Genomic DNA, 21,281 nt, shown 5'->3' with positions numbered 1-21,281 from the left:
CTAGTTGCTCCTCTCACGAACCTTGTAACCAACAAAATGAATTTCTGAGGCCTTTTCATATATGTTCTCTACACAAATAGCAATCATCAAAAAAATTATTCACATATATTAGGTAAAGAATACTCTCTGAAAATTGTTTCTTACCAATTTAGAAAATATTTAGCTCAGGAACGTAAATATGAAGGTTGGGATTTTTTTCCAGTTTTAATTCACTGATATATTCCTAGAATCTAGAAGAGTGCTTGGTACATGGTAGGTATTCAATAAATATTTATTTAATAGACTATGATATATTTTAGCTACATATATGCTGTCTTTTTAAATGGTAATAATAATCCATAATGAAGATTGGTCAAGTTACCTTACAGAAATTGCCCCTACATGACAAAATGATTTCCACTCCAGCTTACAGCCCATTTCTTTGAATACTAAAATAAGTTCATACCCAGAATCTCACTCATACCTGATTTAGATGATGACATTTGGGATTTTTTGAGTTGATGATATTTAAATGAGATTTTGGATTTAGAATTAATCCTGTAATGGATGAAGACTTTTGAGGATGTTGGGGTGGGGTGAATGTATTTTGCACATGAGACAGGCATAAAACTTGAGGAGCCGGAGTATGGATTGTTGTGGTTTGAATAGTGTCCCCCCAAAATTCATGTCCACCCAGAACTGCAGAATGTGATCTTATTTGGAAATGAGAGTCTTTGCCAATATAATTAGATAAGATGAAGTAATACTGGAGTAGGGGAGATCCTAAACCCAATATTGGTGTCTCTGTAAGAAGAGAGGACACACAGAGACACAGAGAGGAAGAAGGCCCTGTGAAGATGGAGGCCAAGACTGGAGTGATGTAGCTACACGCCAAGGAACGCCAAGGATTGCTAGCAAACACCAGAAGCTAGGAGAGAGGCATAGAACAGATTCTCTCTCAGAGGCTCCAGAAAGGAACCAACCCTGCCAACCCTTTGATTTCAGACTTCTAGTCTCCAGAACTGTGAGAGAATAAAGTTCTGTTGTTATAAGTCACCAAGTTTGGGATAATTTATTGTGGCAGCCCAGGAAGATAATACACATGGCAAAAGGAATTTCGTGAATGTAATTAAGGTCTCAAATTAGTTAATCTTAAGATATGGGTAGTATCTGGGTGGACCTGACCTAATCACATAAGCCCTTTAAATCCAGGTCTACAGGTCAGGGATGGAAGAACTCAGAGATTCAAAGCATGATGCACTATTGCTGGCTTGAAGATGGAGGAGCAACATGGCAAGGAATGGATGTGGCCTCCAGAAACTGAGAGCATCTTGGATTGATAGCCAGCAAAGAAATGAGGACCTCGGTCCCACAACCACAAGAATGGGGTTGGAAGCGAATTCTTCCCCCAGAGTCTCCAGCAAAGAATTCACCAGGCTGACATCCTGAGCAGAGAATCTAGCCACGCCACGCCAAACATGACCTATAGAACTATGAGCTAATTATGGGTGTTGTCTTTAGCTGCTATATTTGTGGTAATTTCTTAAGCAGAAATAGAAAACTAATACATAATGGCTCACATTAAGTGAGAAGAAATGCCAGATTGCCATGGCAGACAGTAGAAAAAAGGATTAGAAGCCTCAGAGGAGTGAGCTTGCTACAGTGGGTGTACTATTAAGGCTGGAGAACCCACCAGAGGTCTGTGTTGAGAGGAGGGCCCAAAAGATCCACCCTTTATTAGAGCAACAAGGAATGTGCTGGTGAGAGCAGCACCAGCAGCTCTCAGAAGTTCAGTGGCTACTTTCCTCCACAGGACAGCGCTGACAGTAGGAGAGGCCATTACAGAACGGGGCTCATTGACAGCAATGAGCGTAAAAGGATCCTGAGACAATAGTGACCAGGTGAGCAAAGTACCCATCAGAAGCCAGGTATATGTGATTAATGATTATCATAATAAGTACAAAGGCTGGCATAGCCATCCATTTCCTCTCATGCACCACTTACCTTCCCTACCCTCCACCTTTACTAGGTAACAGAAAATCAGAACATAGAACACAACCTATCAGTATCTGGCCCTCAAGCTCAAAGACTGTTCACTATTAGAAAATACATAGTGTTAATTCACCACCATATTAAAATGTCAGATGAGAAAAAATATTTGATCACATCATAAAATGCTGCAAAGGCTTTTGATAAAACTAGGCATCCATTAGTGATTTTAAAAACCTTATTATGGTACTGGAATAAGTATAAACATATAGATCAATAAAATAGAATTGAGAGTCCAGAAATAAGCCCATATATCTATGATAGGTTGCTTTTCAACAAGGGTGCCAAGACCATTTAATGTGGAAAGAACAGTCTTTTCAAAAAGTGGTGCTGGGACAACTGGATATCCACATGCAAAACAATGAAGTTGGACCCCTACCTCACATCATATACAAAAATTAATCAAAATGAATCATAGACCTAAACGTGAAAGCTAAGACTACAAAACATTTGGAAGAAAATGTAGGCATAATCCTTTGTGACCTAGGATTAGGCAACAGTTTCTTAGTTATGATACTTAAGGCACAAGAAACAAAATAATAAACAGATAAATTGTACTTCAGAATTACAAACTTTTGTGCATCAAAGGACCATCAAGAAAGTAAAAAGCCCACAGAATGGGAGATAATATTTGAAAATTATGTATGTAACATGGGTCTGATATACAGAACATATAACGGACTCGTTTACAACTCAACAATAAAAAGACAACGCAATTTTAAAATGGGCAAAGAATCTGAAGAGACATTTGTCCAAGGAGGATACACAAATGGCTAAAAGAAGCTCACAAATGAAAAGAAGCTCAACATCATTAGTCACCAGGGAAATACAAATCAAAACCACAATGAGATACCCCTTCACATCCACTAGGCTGGCTAGAATTAAAAAGTCAGATAATAACAAGTGTTGGTGGGGATGTGGAGAAATCGGAACCCTCCTACACTGCTGATGGGAATGTAAAATGATGCAACCACTTTAGAAAACAGTCTGGCAGTTCCTCAAACGATTAAACATAGAGTTACCATGTGACTTAGCAATTCTACTCCTTGGTATATACCCAAGAAAAATGAAAACTTATGCCCACATAAAAACTGGTCCACAAATATTTACAGCAGCATCATTCTTAATATCCAAAAGGTGGAAATAACCCAGATGCCCATCAGCTGATGAATGGATAAACAAAATGTGGCATATTCATACAATGGAATATTATTTGGCCTTAAAGAGAAGGAAGTTCTGATAACTTTCTACTACACAGGTGAACCTTGAAAACATGCTAAGTGAAAGAAGCCGGAAACAAAAGGCCACATATTGTGTGATTTCATTTAAATGTCTAGAATAGGCAAGTCCAGAGAGACAGAAAGTAGATTAGTGGTTGACAGGAGCTAGGAGAACAGGGGAATGAGCAGTGACTGCTGAGTGGGTATGAAGTTTCTTTTTGGGGTGATGAAATTGTTCTGAAATTAGATAGTGGTGAAATTGCACAACTTTCTGAATATACTAAAAAAGCATTAACCTGTACATATTAAAATGATGACTTTTATGGTTTGTGATTATATTTCAATTAAAAAAACTTACTAAAATAGGAACAGCTCCATATATTTAATGTATACATTATCCATAAGATAATATATATACACACATTCATATGACTGCTATGCGACTGGGACACACTGGTATGGCTGCACCAGTGGTAAAAATATCAGTACTTCCAGGCTTAGTGCCCTCTAGCTGCTCCAGCTCTCCTAGAGCCCCTCCAGACCTCCATATAATAAAAAGGAATGAAGCAGGGGCTGGCCTGGGGGTGTGGTGGTGAAGTTTGCGCAATCCGCTTCAGCGGCCTGGGGTTTGCAGTTTCGGATCCCGGGTGCGGACCTACGCACCGCTTGTCAAGCTATGCTGTGGCGGTGTCCCATATAAAGTAGAGGAAGATGGGCACGGATGTTAGCCCAGGGCCAGTCTTCCTTAGCAAAAAGAGGATTGGCAATAGATGTTAGCTCAGGGCTAATCTTCCTCACGAAAAAAAAAAAAAAGGAATGAAGGGTTACACCTGGCTCCTCAAGGGACCTTTAGGACCTGCTCCAGCTGCTGGACACTTTGGGATTTGGAGCTGGAGAGATACAGGAAGGAAATTATTAATCTTCTCATTATGCGTCTTTGGATGGTTTTCTTTGATACACAAATGTGGGTAGGGATTTTTGCAATTAAAAAATTAATAAAATTTGAAAAGAAAACCATTTAAAATTATAGTAATTAAAGCACTATCATATTAGTATAGAAATAGCCAAGCATCTGTAGAATAGAATAAAATACAGACCCACATAGAAGTATATATGGGATTATAGCATATAAAAAAGGTGGCATTTTAAATCAGTAGGGGAAGGGGCAGGGGAAGAATTTGGGGGGGAAAGAATAAAGCTTGATCTATACTTTACTCCTTTACCAAAATAAACAGCAGATAAATCAAGTATTTAAATATAAAAAGATGAAATTATAAAAATATGAAAGGAAAACTGGTAAAAGCATTTATAAGCTGAGGATCAATATAATACAAAATGTAGAAGCCATAAGAAAAAGACTGATACAACTGTCTACACAGAAATTTGAGATTTCTATAAAGCAAATTTTTCATCAACATTTTATTTAAAAATATTTAAAATAAAAAACAATAAAAAATATTTGTAATTCATATGAAAACAGCTAATATCCCTAATATACAATGACAAGACATATAAAAAGAAGAAAAACATAGATAATACAGTTGAAAAAGTGGTAGAGAACATGAATAGGCAATTTACAAATTAATGGTAACAACCATAACGATGAACATTTATGGTACATTTATTACCATAATGCTGCTCATGTTTTAATACATTCATTCCCCACAAAGATCCAGTGAGGTAGGTAATGTCATAATCCATATGTTACAGCGACCTTCCCTTCCTCTTCCTTCACAATACCCTTCTCCCACTTAACAAAAAAAGCCACTTACCGTATTATTGCACATTATCCTGGGATGTTAAGATCGCTGGGATGCTAAACAAAGGGACAACTCAAGAATGTGGCTTGCCCGTGGCAAAGCAGAGTTAGGTGAGAAATCTTTAAGAGGATGCCAAACTCTCAGTGAAGCTCTGTTCTTGAATGAACTTCCTTCCTTCCTCCCTCCCTTCCTTCCTTCTTTCCTCCCTCTCCTCCCCTTCCTTATTTCTATTTATCTACCTTAAAATTAAAATTAGAAGTAAATCACGGGGGCATATTAACATGTTTATTTGAATTAAAGAATAAAGTCAGACTTTTTCTGACAAGGTAAATATGGTTTTGACAATGAAAACTAGTTTTGTAAAATAGGTAACAAATTCAACATTTTTCCATAAATGGAATACGATAAATCTGCAGATCCAAAGATTTAACAGAAATGTATTTAAAGCACATATGTAATAAGAAATAATATATTTTGCAACTATTTAAACTTATGATGAAAAATATTAGGTGTCAACTTCAAAATACAGAAAAAGGTACACAGTTATTAAAAAAATTTTTAGGGAGTATTTGAGCAAAAATGTTTGAGGACTATTGCTCCAGAACCCCCACTCTTAATTATTACCACACTGCACTGCCCCGTCAGTAAACAGCAAATGTGCCCAACCTTATTAATCGAAATGGAAATTTAATCAACGAGATCTCATCTTTTCACCCTACAGACTGCTAAAGATTTAAAAGTGTGATAAAACCCAGTGTTTGGGAAGCTGTGGAGAAATAGGTTTATAAGAGTGTATATTTTGGTGGGTAATTTGACCATACCAATTAAAACTTGTACCTTTGGTGCCGGACAACCTGGAAGACTACAAATCAAACTGTTAATAATGGTTATGTCTAAAAGGGTAGGATTTGGAAAAACATTCTTTTTAAGTTAGTATTTTTGTAATGTTTGAAGTTTTTACAATAGGGGACAAGAAAAAAAGTTGCATAGAACTAAGCTAAGTATCATGATGGCTAAAGTTCAAAATAAGATGAATATTTCTGGGATTATTAAAAGGAAATTTAAGCAACTGGTGATTAGATTAGATGGCATGTCATAGTGCTTTAAACCCTAAATTCTACTACTTTGGGAATTAAGAAATGATTCTTAGAGGCCATATAGTGTACTTCCCTAAGCAATTCATAATTTCTTTTGACAGCATCCCTAACAAGTAGTTATAACTCTCTTGAATATACACTCTCCAATTTGAGCCCAGATCCCAGATTATTTTGTCTTTATAACATGTCCTTAAATATTACTTGTGTATTTTATACCATATTATGGATTAATTATTAATTATAGCTTACCTGAAATAAAATCTAATAAAATAAAATACAGATGTTCCTCCATTCTTGCCAGATTACATTCTTAGAAACCTTATCCCTGACAGACAAATCAAGAGTCATCCATACTGATGAATTTGGTTATATACCCGCAATAATTCTCTTTGCCACTAGATGGTGATTTAGCTAATGCTGTGTTGAGAAGCTCTCACAACGTGAGGTTGGCTGTTAGCCACCAATAGGAGCTACTCAATAAGGAAGTGAAGCTAAGTAAGGAGGGAAATACAGGTGTGATTAACATGTCCACTTATGAAACGGCAAAGGGAAAATATCAAATTAAAAGAAAGGAGCAAACCATATGCATATTAAGAACCTACTATAAGAATTACAGAAAAAGTTTAGAACATGAATAATAAGTAAAAGAGAAGAGATGTTTTAAAATACCTTATTAATTGTCACAGCCTTGAAGAACTAATTGGTGTCACGTATTCTTAGATCTACTCCTTACCTTGATGTCCACAGTTCAGATGGAGTATTACTGTTTTTCTTCTCATCCCTGGTTTATTACAGCATTTTACCCAGAAGCTACGAAAGTTATTTAGGCTATTTTTACCTCATTCCTTGTGAGTGCCAAAGGCTAAAAGGGTCTAAGAAATGTATGTTTTCAGATAACTAACAACGAATTTTCTCTCTACTTTCTAAGGTTATTTTATATACTTATTTTTCTTTTCTTTTTTTTAAAGATTTTATTTATTTGTTTATTTTTCCCCCCAAAGCCCCAGTAGATAGTTGTATGTCATAGCTGCACATCCTTCTAGTTGCTGTATGTGGGACACGGCCTCAGCATGGCCGGAGAAGTGGTGCGTCGGTGAGCGCCTGGGATCCGAACCCGGGCCGCCAGCATCGGAGCACGCGCACTTAACCGCTAAGCCACGGGGCCGGCCCTACTTATTTTTCTTGTACTGAGGCATAGATGTATCTAAAACTTGGGATAGAAAATTTGGACCCAATTTATCCAGAACCCATCAAGTCAAAGCCAAAATGCCTTTAGCTTAATCAACAATAACAACAACAACAAAAAGAATCTTTTAGTGTACAAAAGAACGCCCATGCCAAGCCATTGTAAAGGCTCTACAGAATCTACATAAAGTTGTAAAAAGTTAGGCTATTTGGTCACACTAAAGTCTAACAAAAAGGAAGTGGAATGTCTTTATACAACTTAGAAAATCATAATCACTCACTTTCAAAAATATTTGATTGAGTCGTTCAGAAGAATCCTTTTCTTTCTTACCTATAAGGTTGTACTTTAATCCCATGGTCTTGAAATTCCAGTGCTTTCTTAACAACAGCTTCATTTTCTTCTGGATAAACTGAGCATGTGCAGTAAACAACTGCTTGAGCTTTAGTAACTACATTTAAAGAAGATGTAATTAATATAATGACCCCATTAACAATCCTAAACAAATCTGCTGTTTCCAAATGCCTATTTCTGCTAATACTGCATGGTTTTGATGGGAATGATTTCCATAGATGCTTGAATGGCTCCCCTTTAAAGTAAGTATTAGTAATGTCCTCTGTGGCCAATAAGTAAAGTAAATCTGACTGGATTGTGTGGAAATTGAAAATTCAGTCAGTGTGACCAACCTAGTTGCAAACACAAACAAAAAATAAGTGCCGCAGATTATCATGAGCTCGGTACGTCCAGCCACTCTTCCACAAGCCATGTCACATAACTAGCTAAAAGGACTCTAGGAAGAGGCAGACTTAGATGTGAACCCCGTTCTGTTACTTACTGCTGAATGAACCTGGGAAAATTACTTCGACTCACAGATTTCTCATCTGTAAAATGAGGTAATCCTACTACCTGCAACTCACTCATTCCTCCACCCTCAGTCAGCACCTAGGCACTGTTCTAGCCACTCGAGATGCACAGACAAAAATCCCGGCCCCTGGGGAGCTTATTTTCTACGTTTTATTGACGTGAATAAATAGGAAAATTATATAGTATTGTTAGGAGGTGATAAATGCTATAGAAAAAAACAAAGCAGGTATGGAGGATGGTTAGTTTCAGAAGAGGATCCTGTAATTTTAAATAGAGTAGTCAGAGAAAGCATCAAAAAAGTTTATTATTTACCAACTGCCTAATCTTCCAACCAACTTATTTCATAGATCATATACATACTATCATGTTCAAATTAATGTTTATTGGTAGCATCAACTAAAAGGGCAGACCTCCCCTGTGCTTTCCATTTTGCTTTGTTTCTACCTCATGTATGCTGTATTTTTATGTCTTAAATTATCTGTACCCACATGTTTATCTGTGAGCCTTTGGAGGTTGGGATTTATTCACACTCATATCTCTAACATCGAGCTTAATGCCTGACCCAGAGTAGGCACTTGATAAACACTCACTGAATTAATAAAAATTTACATAATTTCTCAGAGAACTAAATTTCCACATCCACGTGTGGAAGGGCAGTGGTACTCAAAATCTAAATGGTACTCAAATCTAAATGCAGTGATTGAAGCAATAATATAAATACTTAAAGAGCTTTGTTACTCAGACTTCAAATCAAGAGATCCAGGCTTTATCTGTAATTGCATCTCTCTATTCTCTATTTAGCACTAAGAGAAGTAAGAGTTTGATTACAATTTGGATTGTGGAAGTGTTGTTAGGGGCAGGCACAATGACAACAGAAAAATTACATCAAGTAAGAAGCCAAAGAAAAGAAATAGAGAAGATGAAACTACAATACTGGATGTACAATACATAATTATTTCACATCAGCATTAAGAAACTCATAACTATGCTTGCTAACCTACATTTTTAAAAGACACTAAATTGGTAAAATATTTTGTTATTTGAAGGCACTAAGACTGAGTGTTCTGGAAAATTCACTTATGGTTCACACCTCATTGCCTGATTATAATAGATAAAAGATTTTTTGTAAGATTTACAACATATTTTAAGAGTGCACTGATAATAAACTTACATTTCATTGCATGTGTTAGCTGTTCATATTGCTGTTGAGCAAGAATATGAAGTTTATCTTCTGATGTGCCTCCTTGAGAGAAATCTTTAAGTAAACCTGCATCTAAAAGCAAATAAATGCTTTTAAATATATCAGTACTAGATGTTTCCCATATATTGCTATTATCACATTATTTAATTTTTCAATCATTTTCCCTATTAATGAGAGTTTTCATGAAAAATATTTATTAAAACTAAATAGTATTATAAAAATGCTGACTTAAAATTAAAAAACTAAGGGGCCAGCCCCGTGGCTTGATGGTTGGGTGTGCGCACTCCGCTACTGGCGGCCCGGGTTCGGATCCTGGGCGCGCACCGACACACTGCTTGTCCAGCCATGCTGAGGCGGCGTCCCACGTGCAGCAGCTGGAGGGATGTGCAGCTATGACATACAACTGTCTGCTGGGGCTTTGGGGAGAAAAAGGGAAAAAAAAGGAAAAGGAGGAGGATTGGTGGCGGATGTTGGCTTAGGGCTGGTCTTTCTCAGCGAGAGGAGGAGGATTGGCATGGATGTTGGCTCAGGGCTGATCTTCCTCACAAAAAAAAAAAAAAGATTTAAAACAAAATTAACAAACTAAATTGATAGAGGTAATTTTGTTTAGTTTTAATATTGTTTTTCTTTTTTCTCCAAGTTCTCATGAGACAGTCATCCAACCAGCCAAATAAGTCATTTAGATACAGAAGAGAGAATGTAGTCAGTCTGGAGACTAATAGAGGAAAAGAGAAGAGAAGATTTATTTTCCAAGATAGAAACTGATGGGCTATAATCAGATCTGAGTAAGAAAGAACACAAAAGGATACAGTTAAAATCATTAACTTACCAAAAGAAATTTTGGAAGAAAAAAATTCAGGGAAGCAAATGTATGTCTTCAAATAGATGAAGAAACAACAGATCAAGAAACTCCTATTTTTTTAATTTCTAAAACTAATTTTAACATATTTCTTGATAATATTAACTAAGATATATTGAATGATATTCTATATAGATTATCTTATTCAACAACCCGTTGAAGCATTATTATCCCTTTTAATATTAAGAAAACTGTTTAAACATATATTAAACAACATGTCTAAGGTCACATAGCTACTAGTAGAGAGCCAGGATTCTACCTCAGAAATCTAACCAGAGAGCCCAAATTTCTAAGTATTATCCTGCCTCTCAGTAACTCCCTGGAGTAGGAGAACCAATTACTTATACCATATATTTGGCTGTTTCCCATTCCAGTAATATCACTGAAGGTTAATTAACTCCATTTCTTCCCAGTTTAGTTTTACACGTCACATTTTCCTATCTCTATTCTAAAACTATCCATCACTTTTTTTTTGACAATACACCTTTTTTTTTTAAGCTTCAGTGCATAGTTGTGTATCCTAGTTGTTAGTTTAGTTCTCTATTGAGCCGCTGCCACAGTATGACAATTGATAGACGGGTGGTGTGGTTCCACAACTAGGAAATGAGCCCAGGCCGTGGGGGTGAGAGCACCGAATCTTAACCGCTAGACCGCCAGGGCTGGCTCCATCACTTTTTAAAGGACTATTTACACATTATTATACTCTAAAACCACATCAATTACCTCTTTCATCCCGTTTTAAAATAATTCCAAGTTGTTAGCAACGACCAACTTCATATATTCCTCAATGGTTGTAATATTTTTCAATGTTAAAATATTTTTCAAAACTAATTCATAATTGCTCCCTTCTACCTAGTGTCTAAATCTGATAAAATAGTCTTTTGGATTCATCCCCACTAAACTTATGGCTGCGATTTCTAGCACAATCACTAGGTCAGCAGCTCTTTATTTGCTCGGGCTATTGCCTCCTCAGAGTACAGTTTCCTTCAAACGCCTTCCTTTTTTCCAGGTTTGCCAAAGACCACTTCTTGGCTTATCCTGTCACCTCTTCATCAAGGCTTTCAAAACCAGTGCCTAGCAAACTTTTTACTTTCTCCCTTTTTCTCATTTGTAATTCTCTTTGGGCTTTCCCCCCCAGCCTCTAGTTTATTTTTACCTATGGCTTACTTTTTTCTGCATTCTCACTTCAAGATGGCGCAGGATAAGGCCAGAGTCTCATAGTTCTAAGCTGTCATTCTCTTGACTGCGATGCTTACTATAGCTGCTGCTGTTGCCTCCTCTCTTCTTCTGGTGTCTACTAACTCTTCTTTGATCATTTCCCAGAGTTAGTGTAGGAATTTTCCCAGCCTACCATTCTCCCATCTGAGTTGGTTATTCTTCTGTTTAACTCTCACTGGAAAGAAATTTTCTATAGCAAATCAAAATTCCACATGGTACAGTGTAAGCCCAGTTACAGATGGTGTAGTACAGTGGAATTCTTTTTATAGTGTAGTATAGTAGAATGTGCTAACTAATCTGAATTTGAATCCTAGCTTCCCTACTTACCAGTTACATGACCTTAGGCAACCTGCTAAATTTCTCGGAGTCTTGGTTTTTTTCCCCTTTATAAAACAGAGATAATAAAATAACTCTAGCCTCAAAAAGTTATTTTAATATTAAGTGACAGTGCATGCATGCCACCTAGAATATTGACTGGGACACAGTTGTACTCAATAAATATTAGTTCCTTTCTCTGCATTTCCTTTTCTCTATTTTAAATTCTGTCCTTGTTTAGATACAGAAAGCAGTTACTCACTATAGTTTGAATGTTGATGGAATGTCTTCTTTGTCTGATATTCTAGTTAACCTTATCTATGCCTTTCAATATAAACAAGGGATTAAAGTAAGAATCAGTTTCAGTTAATACTTTGATTAAGAGAGTGATTCAAAGTGCCAGCCTCGGCGGTTGTGTTTGAATCCGGGTTCTGTCACTTACTAGTCAAATGACTCTGGGAGGCTTCCACCTCTGAGCCTCAGAGTCTGTGTTTGTAAAATGGAGATAATAAGAGTAACCATTACACTGAGTTCTTGTGGGGATTTGATGAAATAATCCAAGCAAAGTGCTTAGCTCAGTGCCTTACGTACAAGTGCTCAGTAAATGTTAATGTTAAATAATATTTTAAAATTTATTAAAGAATCAAATAAAATACTCCTAGAATTAATATTTAATCTGGGGTATTCATATCATAAAACACACATACTCGGGGTTGAAGAAGTCTTGAGTTTGAAATAGTCTGATTATGATTTAATTGGGATTGTATTTAGAGCATAAGCTCTAGAGTCAGGCAGATCTAAATTTGAATCCTGGCTCTGTTACTAACTAATTGTGTGACCTTATAAAAATGAATTACAGTAGGCTCCCCCTTATCTGCAGTTTCATTTTTCCCGGTTTCAGTTATCAGTGGTCAACTGCAGACATCACTGGCTCCTGACACCCAACCATTGACATCGTCATGGCTCAAGGATCCTCCTTCTGACGTATGGTGAGGTCTATAGTAGCCTAATGCTACATCACAATGCCTACATCACTCACCTCATTTCTTCTCATCAGTAGGCATTGTATCATCTCATATCATCACAAGAATAAAGGTGAGTACAGTACAATAAGATATTTTGAGACAGAGAGACCACATTCACATAACATTTATTACAGTATATTGTTATTATTGTTCTATTTCATTATCAGTTATTGTTGTTAATCTCTTACTGTGCCTAATTTATGAATTAAACTTTATCATAGGTATATATGTATAAGAAAAAAACATAGTCTATATAGGGTTCAGTATTATCCGAGGCTTCTGGCATCCATCGGGGGTCTTGGAACATACCCCTGTGGATAAGGGGGGACCCACTGTAATCTTTCTTAGTCTCAGTTTTTTCATCTATAAAATGCTGAGAAATTTTAATGCCTATATTTTGAGCTCTGGTATATACCAGAAAGCATACTGGCCAGCAATTGTTCTAATTGCCTACATCATTCCAATTATTAAATATTTTTAATATCCCCCTTGCCCATCTCTCTCAGGATTGGCATAAGAATTAAGTGAGGTAATGGATGTAAAGTACTTTATACTTAGTAAGTACTTTATACATGGTAACTAATCATTAATCAGATATATTTGATATGTCATTTTAATGATTTTAAATAATTGTATTTTTTAAATTATTAACCACAAGTTTCAATAATTTAGAAATTAAAAATTAAAACAAGTACCTTCATGCTCACTTAAAATAAATTCTACTGGATTACTAACACCCAGTCCTGAACAACGAGGTAGCAGCAGAATCACTTTAACTTTCTGTAATCTATGATCTTTTGATTCAATGTTAATAAATGTCTCATGAAGTATTTCAATATCTGGGAGAAAAAAACACAGAAAAATTAATGCAAAAATATTAATTAAAAATCTTAATGCAGTATGTAATTACATCTATTTATCATTGTTCATTTTTAAATCCTCAATCCCACAAAAAGTCTTTTTTTCCCCCCAGTAACTTTATTGCAATAATAATGGTTTATAACATTGCAAAATTCGGGTGTACATTATTGTTTATCATTTTCTGAGTAGACTTCATTGTGGTCATCCCAGGTAATCTAATTATTGTCCATCACCTCACATGTGTCCCTTTACCCCTTTTACCCACTCCCCATCCCCCTTCCCCTCTGGCAACCACTAATCTTTAACGTAGTCAGAAAAGAGGGCTATTCTCTGATAACTTCCCAAAGTTAATACATGAGTTTTCTTAATAGGGTGCTTTCTCCTTCACTTGAGAGAATGATTTTGAAGTTTAAATATCTTCTACATAAAATATCATGTAAATTTTCCATTCTGAACTTCAGAGTCAGAAGCAAGCAGTATGATGCAGTAGAGGGAAATGGGCTTTGGAGGCAGAAATACCCAAGTTTGACTCCCAACTTCACTATTTACTAGCTGCGTGACAATTTCTCTAAACCTCCTTTCCTTATTCTTAAAATGGGATAATAATGCCTACCTCATCTAATTGTGGTGAAGACTGAGATAAAGTAGTTAAGCTCTACATGGGGCCTAGTATATAGTAAATGCTCTGTATTGGTTATTTCCCTTTCTCATTTTTTAACCCCTTTTATATTTTATATTCCCCGAAAAAATGGGTATCAGTAGTAATTCTGAGGCACTGTCTAAGGTCCCTTAGGGACGTTGTAATTTAGTTGGAGAAAGCCTGCCCTCCCTCAGTTATAACTCTGTGCCCCTATCTTAAAGCCACCCCTTCACTTCTGTAATGGCTCCCCTTTCCCTCACCTGCTGAGGAGTCACTCCTGAAATTGCCCTACCTACCCCCTTTCTCTTGCCTGATCAATTTTTCCCTCTTTTCATTCTGTCTCTTTTGAATTTTTTTTAAAAATCAAGTGGGCCTTTTCCTTTTTTCTATTTTTAACTTTTTCTTGGAAAAGTTCAAACATATACAAAATAGACATAATATATAATAAATTCTTAAGTACCCATCATGGAGCTTCAACATGAACCGTTCATGCCCAGTCTTGTTTCATCTGTATCTGCACCCACTTCTGCCACCCCCATATAATTTTGAATCTATAAATATTTCTCCATATAGATAAGAACTCCTTTAAAACATAACCACACAAAATTTTTTTAAAAGAATTCCTTATTATCACCAAATAGTAATGGCATCCAATCATGGCTTGAATTTCCCCATGGTCTCACACATGTCAAAAATTTTTTAGTTTTCTTTGAATCAGGATCTAAATAAGGAACATACATTGCAATTGGTTGATGTCTTATTTTAACTTTCCTTTTATCTATAGGTTCCCTTTCCATTTTTCTTACCATTTATTTCTTAATGAAACTTGGTGGTTTGTACTACTAGAATTTCCCAGTCTGGATTTTGCTAATTGCTTCCCTAGAGTGTAGTTTCACATGTTCCTGTCTTCTGTGCTTCCTATAAATTAGTAGTTGGAGCTTTAGAAGCTTAATTAGACTCAGGTTCTTTTTTTTTCTTTTTCTTTCTTTTTTGTGGGGGAAGCAGAGCAAAACTACTTCACAAGTGGTGTCACATTCATCCGTTAAGTTGCCTTTGTGCTATCAGCAAAGGGGTTGCAAAATAGCCATATTCTAATTCTGTCATCCCTTCTTCATGTATTACCTGGAATACTTCTGCAAGGAGAAACTTCCTTTCCTCTACTGCTTGGTTACCCAGTGGTTCCTATTCTCTCTTGTTAACCAGGTAAAAGGTGGTCAACAACTTGAGAACCCTAATGTACACAGAGGTAATGACTGCAGAGAGTAGCCACGACCCACCACGGCTGACAGAAAAGTGAACACGGAACCAGGGAAGTCAGAGGAGCGGGACCCCTGCAAGGCTGAGATTCAGATCTCTGACAAGAGGGCAAGGCTAACACTGCCAGGACTCCTGCAGGGCCACCACAGGGATAAACAAACACCGGAAGAAGAAGAAAAGTCCTTTCTTCTTCCTCTTCCAGTCTTGCAGTGTCCCTCCAGCACCTTCTAATGGCAGTGCCTAATATTGAGCCAGCCGGCAACAGAAATGGAGTATTCAGAGTATAGCTCTAGCATCACAAAGCAGGGCAAAGGGTAGGTTTGGAGCTAAAAGGAAATAAAGTAATAACTGGCCAGCTTCTGAATCCACTTTTTCTTGATTCTTATCCCACCTCTCTAGTGGATCCTTTGCTAGATCCCTCTTATTCAACTTTCTGATGTCTAAGTATTGGAGTGTCCAGAACTTAGCCTTTGGATTCTTTTCTTTACTACCTACACTCACTCCCTCAGTCATCATGATTTTAAATATTATCGACATGCTGGTAAGTCCCAAATCTGTATCTCTGATACAGACCTCCCCCCTGAACTCCAGAAGAGTGTACCCAAATGCCTGCTTGACATTTCCACTTAGTGGCTAACAGGCATCTTCAGCCTAACATAACTAAAACTTAACTCCCATTACAGTCTTTCCCACATCAGGGCAACCTCATCTTTCCATCTGAACAAACCAAAAACTTTAGAGTCAACCCTAACTCTTCCCTTCCCCCACAGTCCATATCCCGTCTAAGAGCAAATCTCGACAAATGTATCGTCAAGATACATTCAGAACCTGCCATTTCTCACGACCTCCACTGCTACTAACCTGGTAGAAGTCAATTATCATCACAATTGGACTGCTTAAAACTGCCTCTTAACTGATATCTCTGCTAACACCCTTCTACCTAAATTGTATTTTCCATAGAGAAACCAAAGTTATAGTTAAAACAAGTCACTCCTCTAATCAAAATCCTCTAATAAATTTCCATCTCATTCAAAGTCAAAGTCCTTCCCCGGCATAGAACACCCCATTTTTGTTCCCAGACCCACCCTTTCACCTCGTCTCCTACCACATGCCCCCCTCGCTCAGTCTGCTCCAGCCACACGGCCTCCTCACTGTTCCTGGAACGTGCTAACCGTGCTGCCACCTCAGGGCTTTCCCTCTTGCTATTCCCCCTGCCTTGATTCTGGCACTTATCCCTCACTTCAATCAGGTCTCCCACGCTTCATTTGAGTCTCTTCTCAAATATCTCTTTATCAGAAAGGCCTTTCCTGATCACCATATGTAAAAAAGAGCAAGCCCTTCTCAACGCTCTATTCCCTTAACCTATTTTTTTCTTCATAGTACGTGTTTATTAGTTTATTTTTTGTCTTTCCCATACAATGTAAGCTTCATAAGAGCAGAGACTGTTTCACTGCTGTATCCCCAGAACATAGAGCAGTAACTGATGCATGGCATGTATCCATAAATATTTGTTGAAAGGATAAGTTATTAACATTTCTTGGGGGATGCTCCTTTTATTAATACACAGTGTCCCTCTTTAGCCTACTGATGCTCTTTGCCTTAAAACCCACTTGCTTTCTATTGGTTAGCGCTGCATGATAGGTCCTCTTCCGTCACTGTGTTTCCTTTTTGTAAAAAACACTTTTAAATTAAAGTAAGCATATACACTAAAAAGTACACAAATCATAAATGTACATCTCAGTAAAATATCACAAAGTGAACATGCAACCACCATAGGAATCTGCCAGTCAAGAAATAGCACCCTACATCATTACTCCCTTCCTCCTCCCTGAGAATAACCACTCCTGACTTTTAAAACCACAGATTATTTTCATCTGTTTTTCAATTTTATATAAATGCAATCATAAAGTATATATTCTTTTGCATCTTCTTTTTCATCTTCTTTTGTGACCTCTTTAATTTTGTGTATTCTTTTGTGACTTCTTTCACTCACTATTAGGTTTATAAGATTCATTCACATTGTTAGTGTGGCAATCATTTATTCTGTATAAAATTCTATTGCATGGATATTTGGGTTGTTTCTAGTTTGAGGCTATCATAAATAATGTTTCTATGAATAGTTTTACATATAGTTTTTGGTGCACATATATACACTTCTTGCGGCTGGGGGAAGGGTAATAAATCTGAAAGTGAAACGCTGGGTCATAAAGTATGTATATGTTTGACTTTAGTGATTAACTAATTTTCCAAAGTGGCTGTACAAATTTACAGTCCCACTGGCAGTGTTTGAACATTCCCAATGCTCCTTGCCTTGCCAACACATATTACTGCCAGTCTTTTTCATTTTAATCATTCTATGGATGTTTGGTGGTAGGTTGTTGTGATTTTCATTGCATTTTCCTGATTACTAATGAGGTTGGGTACTTTTACATAAGTTTTTTTTTGGCATCTGGATGTCCTCTTTTGTGAAACACCTGGTCATGTCTCGCAGTTTTCCAATTGGGTTGTCTGTCTTTCTTATTGTTAATTTGTAAGAATTCCTTATACACTGTGGATAAAAACTCTTTGTCAGTTTATATGCTACCTCTCTACAGTTTGCCTTTGCACTCTCTTAAAGCAGTTTTTTTTTTAATTTACTGTAATCCAACTTAATCTTTTTTTCTTATGGTTAGTGCTTTATGTGTCCTGTTTAAGAAATCTTTACTGACCCCAGGTCATGGAGTGTTTCTCCTATAGTAAATTCTAGGAGATTCTAGATTTGTGTATATGGTGTGAAGTAAGGGTCAGTTTCATTTTTTACCAGCACCGTATACTAAAAAGACCATCTCTTTCTCAGTACCCTGCAGTGTCACTTGGATTGGACTGAATCTATATAGATTAACTTGGAGAGAAACATCATCTTTATGACATTTAGTTTTTCAATTCACGAACAGTCTATTCTTCCATTTACTTAGGTCGTCTTTTTTTTTTTTTTTTTGGTGAAGAAGATCAGCCCTGAGCTAACATCTGTGCTAATTCTCCTCTTTTTGCTGAGGAAGACCGCCTCTGAGCTAACATCTATTGCCAATCCTCCTCCTTTTTTTTTTCCCCAAAGCCCCAGTAGATAGTTGTATGTCATAGTTGCACATCCTTCTAGTTGCTGTATGTGGGACGCGGCCTCAGCACAGCCAGAGAAGCGGTGCGTGTGTGTGCGCCCGGGATCCGAACCCGGGCCTCCAGCAGCCGAGCGTGCGCACTTAACCGCTACACCACGGGGCCGGCCCTACTTCGGTCTTCTTTCTTTCAGTAATGTTCCATAGTTTTATGAGGAGGTCTTACACAAATTTTATTAGATGTACTCCTAAATCTTTTACGTTTTTTGGTATTATTGTAAAAGATATCTGCTTTTAAAACTTCATTTTCAAATTCTTGTAATTGGTATACAGAAATTGAATTTGTATGCTGACCTTGTATCTAGTAAACTTGCAAAAATCATGTTAAATCTATAGTTTAGTTACAGATTACTTTGGATTTTCCACATATGTAATCATGTCACCTATAAAAAAGGACAGTTTTATTTCTTCCTTTCCAATCTTTATATCTTTTATCTCTTCTTTTCTTTCCTTACTACATTAGCTATGATTCCCAATACAACATTGATTAGAAGTGGTGATGGCAGGCATGTTTATCTAATTTGTGATATCAGAAAGAACATTTAAACATTTCATCAAATATGATGTTTGCTGCATAAATATCATGAAGGAACGTTAAATTTTATCAAATTTCTTTTTTGCATCTATTGAGATGATCATATGATTTTTCTCCTTCTGTTAATGTGGTGATTACATAAACTAAATTTTGTGTGTGTGTGTGGGAAGATCAGCCTGGAGCTAAGTCCGATGCCAATCCTCCCCTTTTTGCCAAGGAAGATTGGCCCTGGGCTAACATCCGTGCCCATCTTCCTCTATTTTATAGGGGACTCCACCACAGCATGGCTTGACAAGTGGCACGTTGGTGCGCGCCCGGGATCCAAACCTGCGAACCCTCGGGCCACCGAGGTGGAGTGCGTGCACTTAACTGCTGCACCACCGGACCGGCCCGTGCATAAACTAATTTTTAATACGTTATTTATTTACTTATTTATTTACTTACTTACTTATTTTTTGTGAGGAAGATCAGCCCTGAGCTAACATCTGTGCTAATCCTCCTCTTTTTGCTGAGGAAGACCGGCTCTGAGCTAACATCTATTGCCAATCCTCCTCCTTTTTTTCCCCCAAAGCCCCCCAGTAAATAGTTGTACGTCATAGTTGCACATCCTTCTAGTTGCTGTATGTGGGACCCGGCCTCAGCATGGCCGGAGAAGCGGTGCGTCGGTGCGCGCCCGGGATCCGAACCCGGGCCTCCAGTAGCAGAGCGCGCGCACTTAACTGCTAAGCCACGGGGCCGGCCCCCATAAACTAATTTTTAAGAGTTAAACCAACTTCACATTCCTAGAATAAACGCAGCTTATTTATAATGTATTATTATTCTTATATATTGCTAAATCCAGTTTGCTAATATCTTGTTTATAATATTTCAGTTTGCTAATATTTATTTTGTACAATCCTGTTCATGAGTGACATTGGCCTGTAATTTTCCCTCCTTTAATGTCCTTTTCAGATTTTGATATCAAGGTTATAAAACAAACTAGGAAGTAGTCCCTCTTTTCTATTCTCTGAAAGAGTATTATTTCTTCCTTAAAGGACTGAAGTTTTCAAAAATTTTTTGCTTTGTGGGTGGCAGAGATTTTCAATTATGAATTCAGAAGACATTAATATCCACTAATTTTAAGATCTCAATATATACAAGAATATTCAGATTCTCTATTTCATCTTGCATCAGTTTTGCTAAATTGTGTTATTTCAGGAATATGCCCATGTCATCTAAATGTGCAAGTCTGTTGGCATAAAACTGCTCATAGTATTTTTTATTATGTTTTAAATGTCTCTAGGATCTCTAGTGATATCTCCTTATCTACTGCTGATAAATGAATTGTTTTATGATCTCTTTTTCTTGATGAATCAGATTAAATTCAGATCCTTTACTTATGTTTTAATTGTGATATTTGTCTTTTTATTACTGAGTTGTTTATTTTAGATACATGTCCCTTATCAGATATATGATTTGCAAATATTTTCTCCCATTCTGTGGGTCGTCTTTTCACTTTCTTGATAGTGACCTTGGAAGAATAAAAGTTTTAAATTTGGATAAAGTCCAATTTATCTATTTTTTCTTTTGTTGCTCTGCTTTTGGTGTTATATCTAAGCAACCACTGCCAAATCCAAGGTCACAAAGATTACCCCTGTATTTTCTTCTAGGAATTTTATAGTTTTACCTCTTATACCTAGGTCTTTGATCCATTTTGAGTTAATTTTGTATATGGTTTGAGGTAGAGGCCCAACTTCATTCTTCTGCAAGTGACTATCCAGTTGTCCCAGCGCCATCTGTCGTTCTTTCCTCGTTAAATGGCTTTGGCACCCTTATTGAAACATCAATTTGATCATAAATGTAAGGGTTTATTTCCAGACACTCGAATCTATTCCGCTGATCTATATGTTTATCTTTATGCTAGTACCAAATTGTCTTGATTACTATAGCTGAAATCAGGAAGTGTGAGTCCTACAACTTTGTTCTTTTTTGTTTGGTGAGGAAGATTGGCCCTGAGCTAACATCTGTGCCCATCTTCCTCTATTTTCTATGTGGAACGCCACCACAGCATGGCTTGATGAGCAGTG

The 21,281-nt window shown here is 37.0% G+C and overlaps 1 protein-coding gene across 1 annotated transcript in view; it reads right to left on the bottom strand.

Moving 5' to 3' along the window:
• NSUN7 (NOP2/Sun RNA methyltransferase family member 7) overlaps positions 1 to 21,281 on the bottom strand; it is a 49,481-nt gene that overhangs the window by 4,446 nt on the left and 23,754 nt on the right. The window contains exons 8-10 of the mRNA XM_058546958.1: positions 13,466 to 13,609; positions 9,324 to 9,425; positions 7,622 to 7,739 (exon numbers count right to left, since the gene is read on the bottom strand). Of these exons, the coding sequence (XP_058402941.1) occupies positions 7,622 to 7,739; positions 9,324 to 9,425; positions 13,466 to 13,609 (364 nt within the window). The remainder of the gene's footprint in view (positions 1 to 7,621; positions 7,740 to 9,323; positions 9,426 to 13,465; positions 13,610 to 21,281) is intronic.

This window comes from Diceros bicornis, chromosome 8 (genome assembly GCF_020826845.1).
Source record: "Diceros bicornis minor isolate mBicDic1 chromosome 8, mDicBic1.mat.cur, whole genome shotgun sequence".
NCBI classification, from domain to species: domain Eukaryota; kingdom Metazoa; phylum Chordata; class Mammalia; order Perissodactyla; family Rhinocerotidae; genus Diceros; species Diceros bicornis.
The sequence above is the reverse complement of the archived record's forward strand: the minus strand, read 5'-3'. Positions and strand labels throughout refer to the sequence as shown.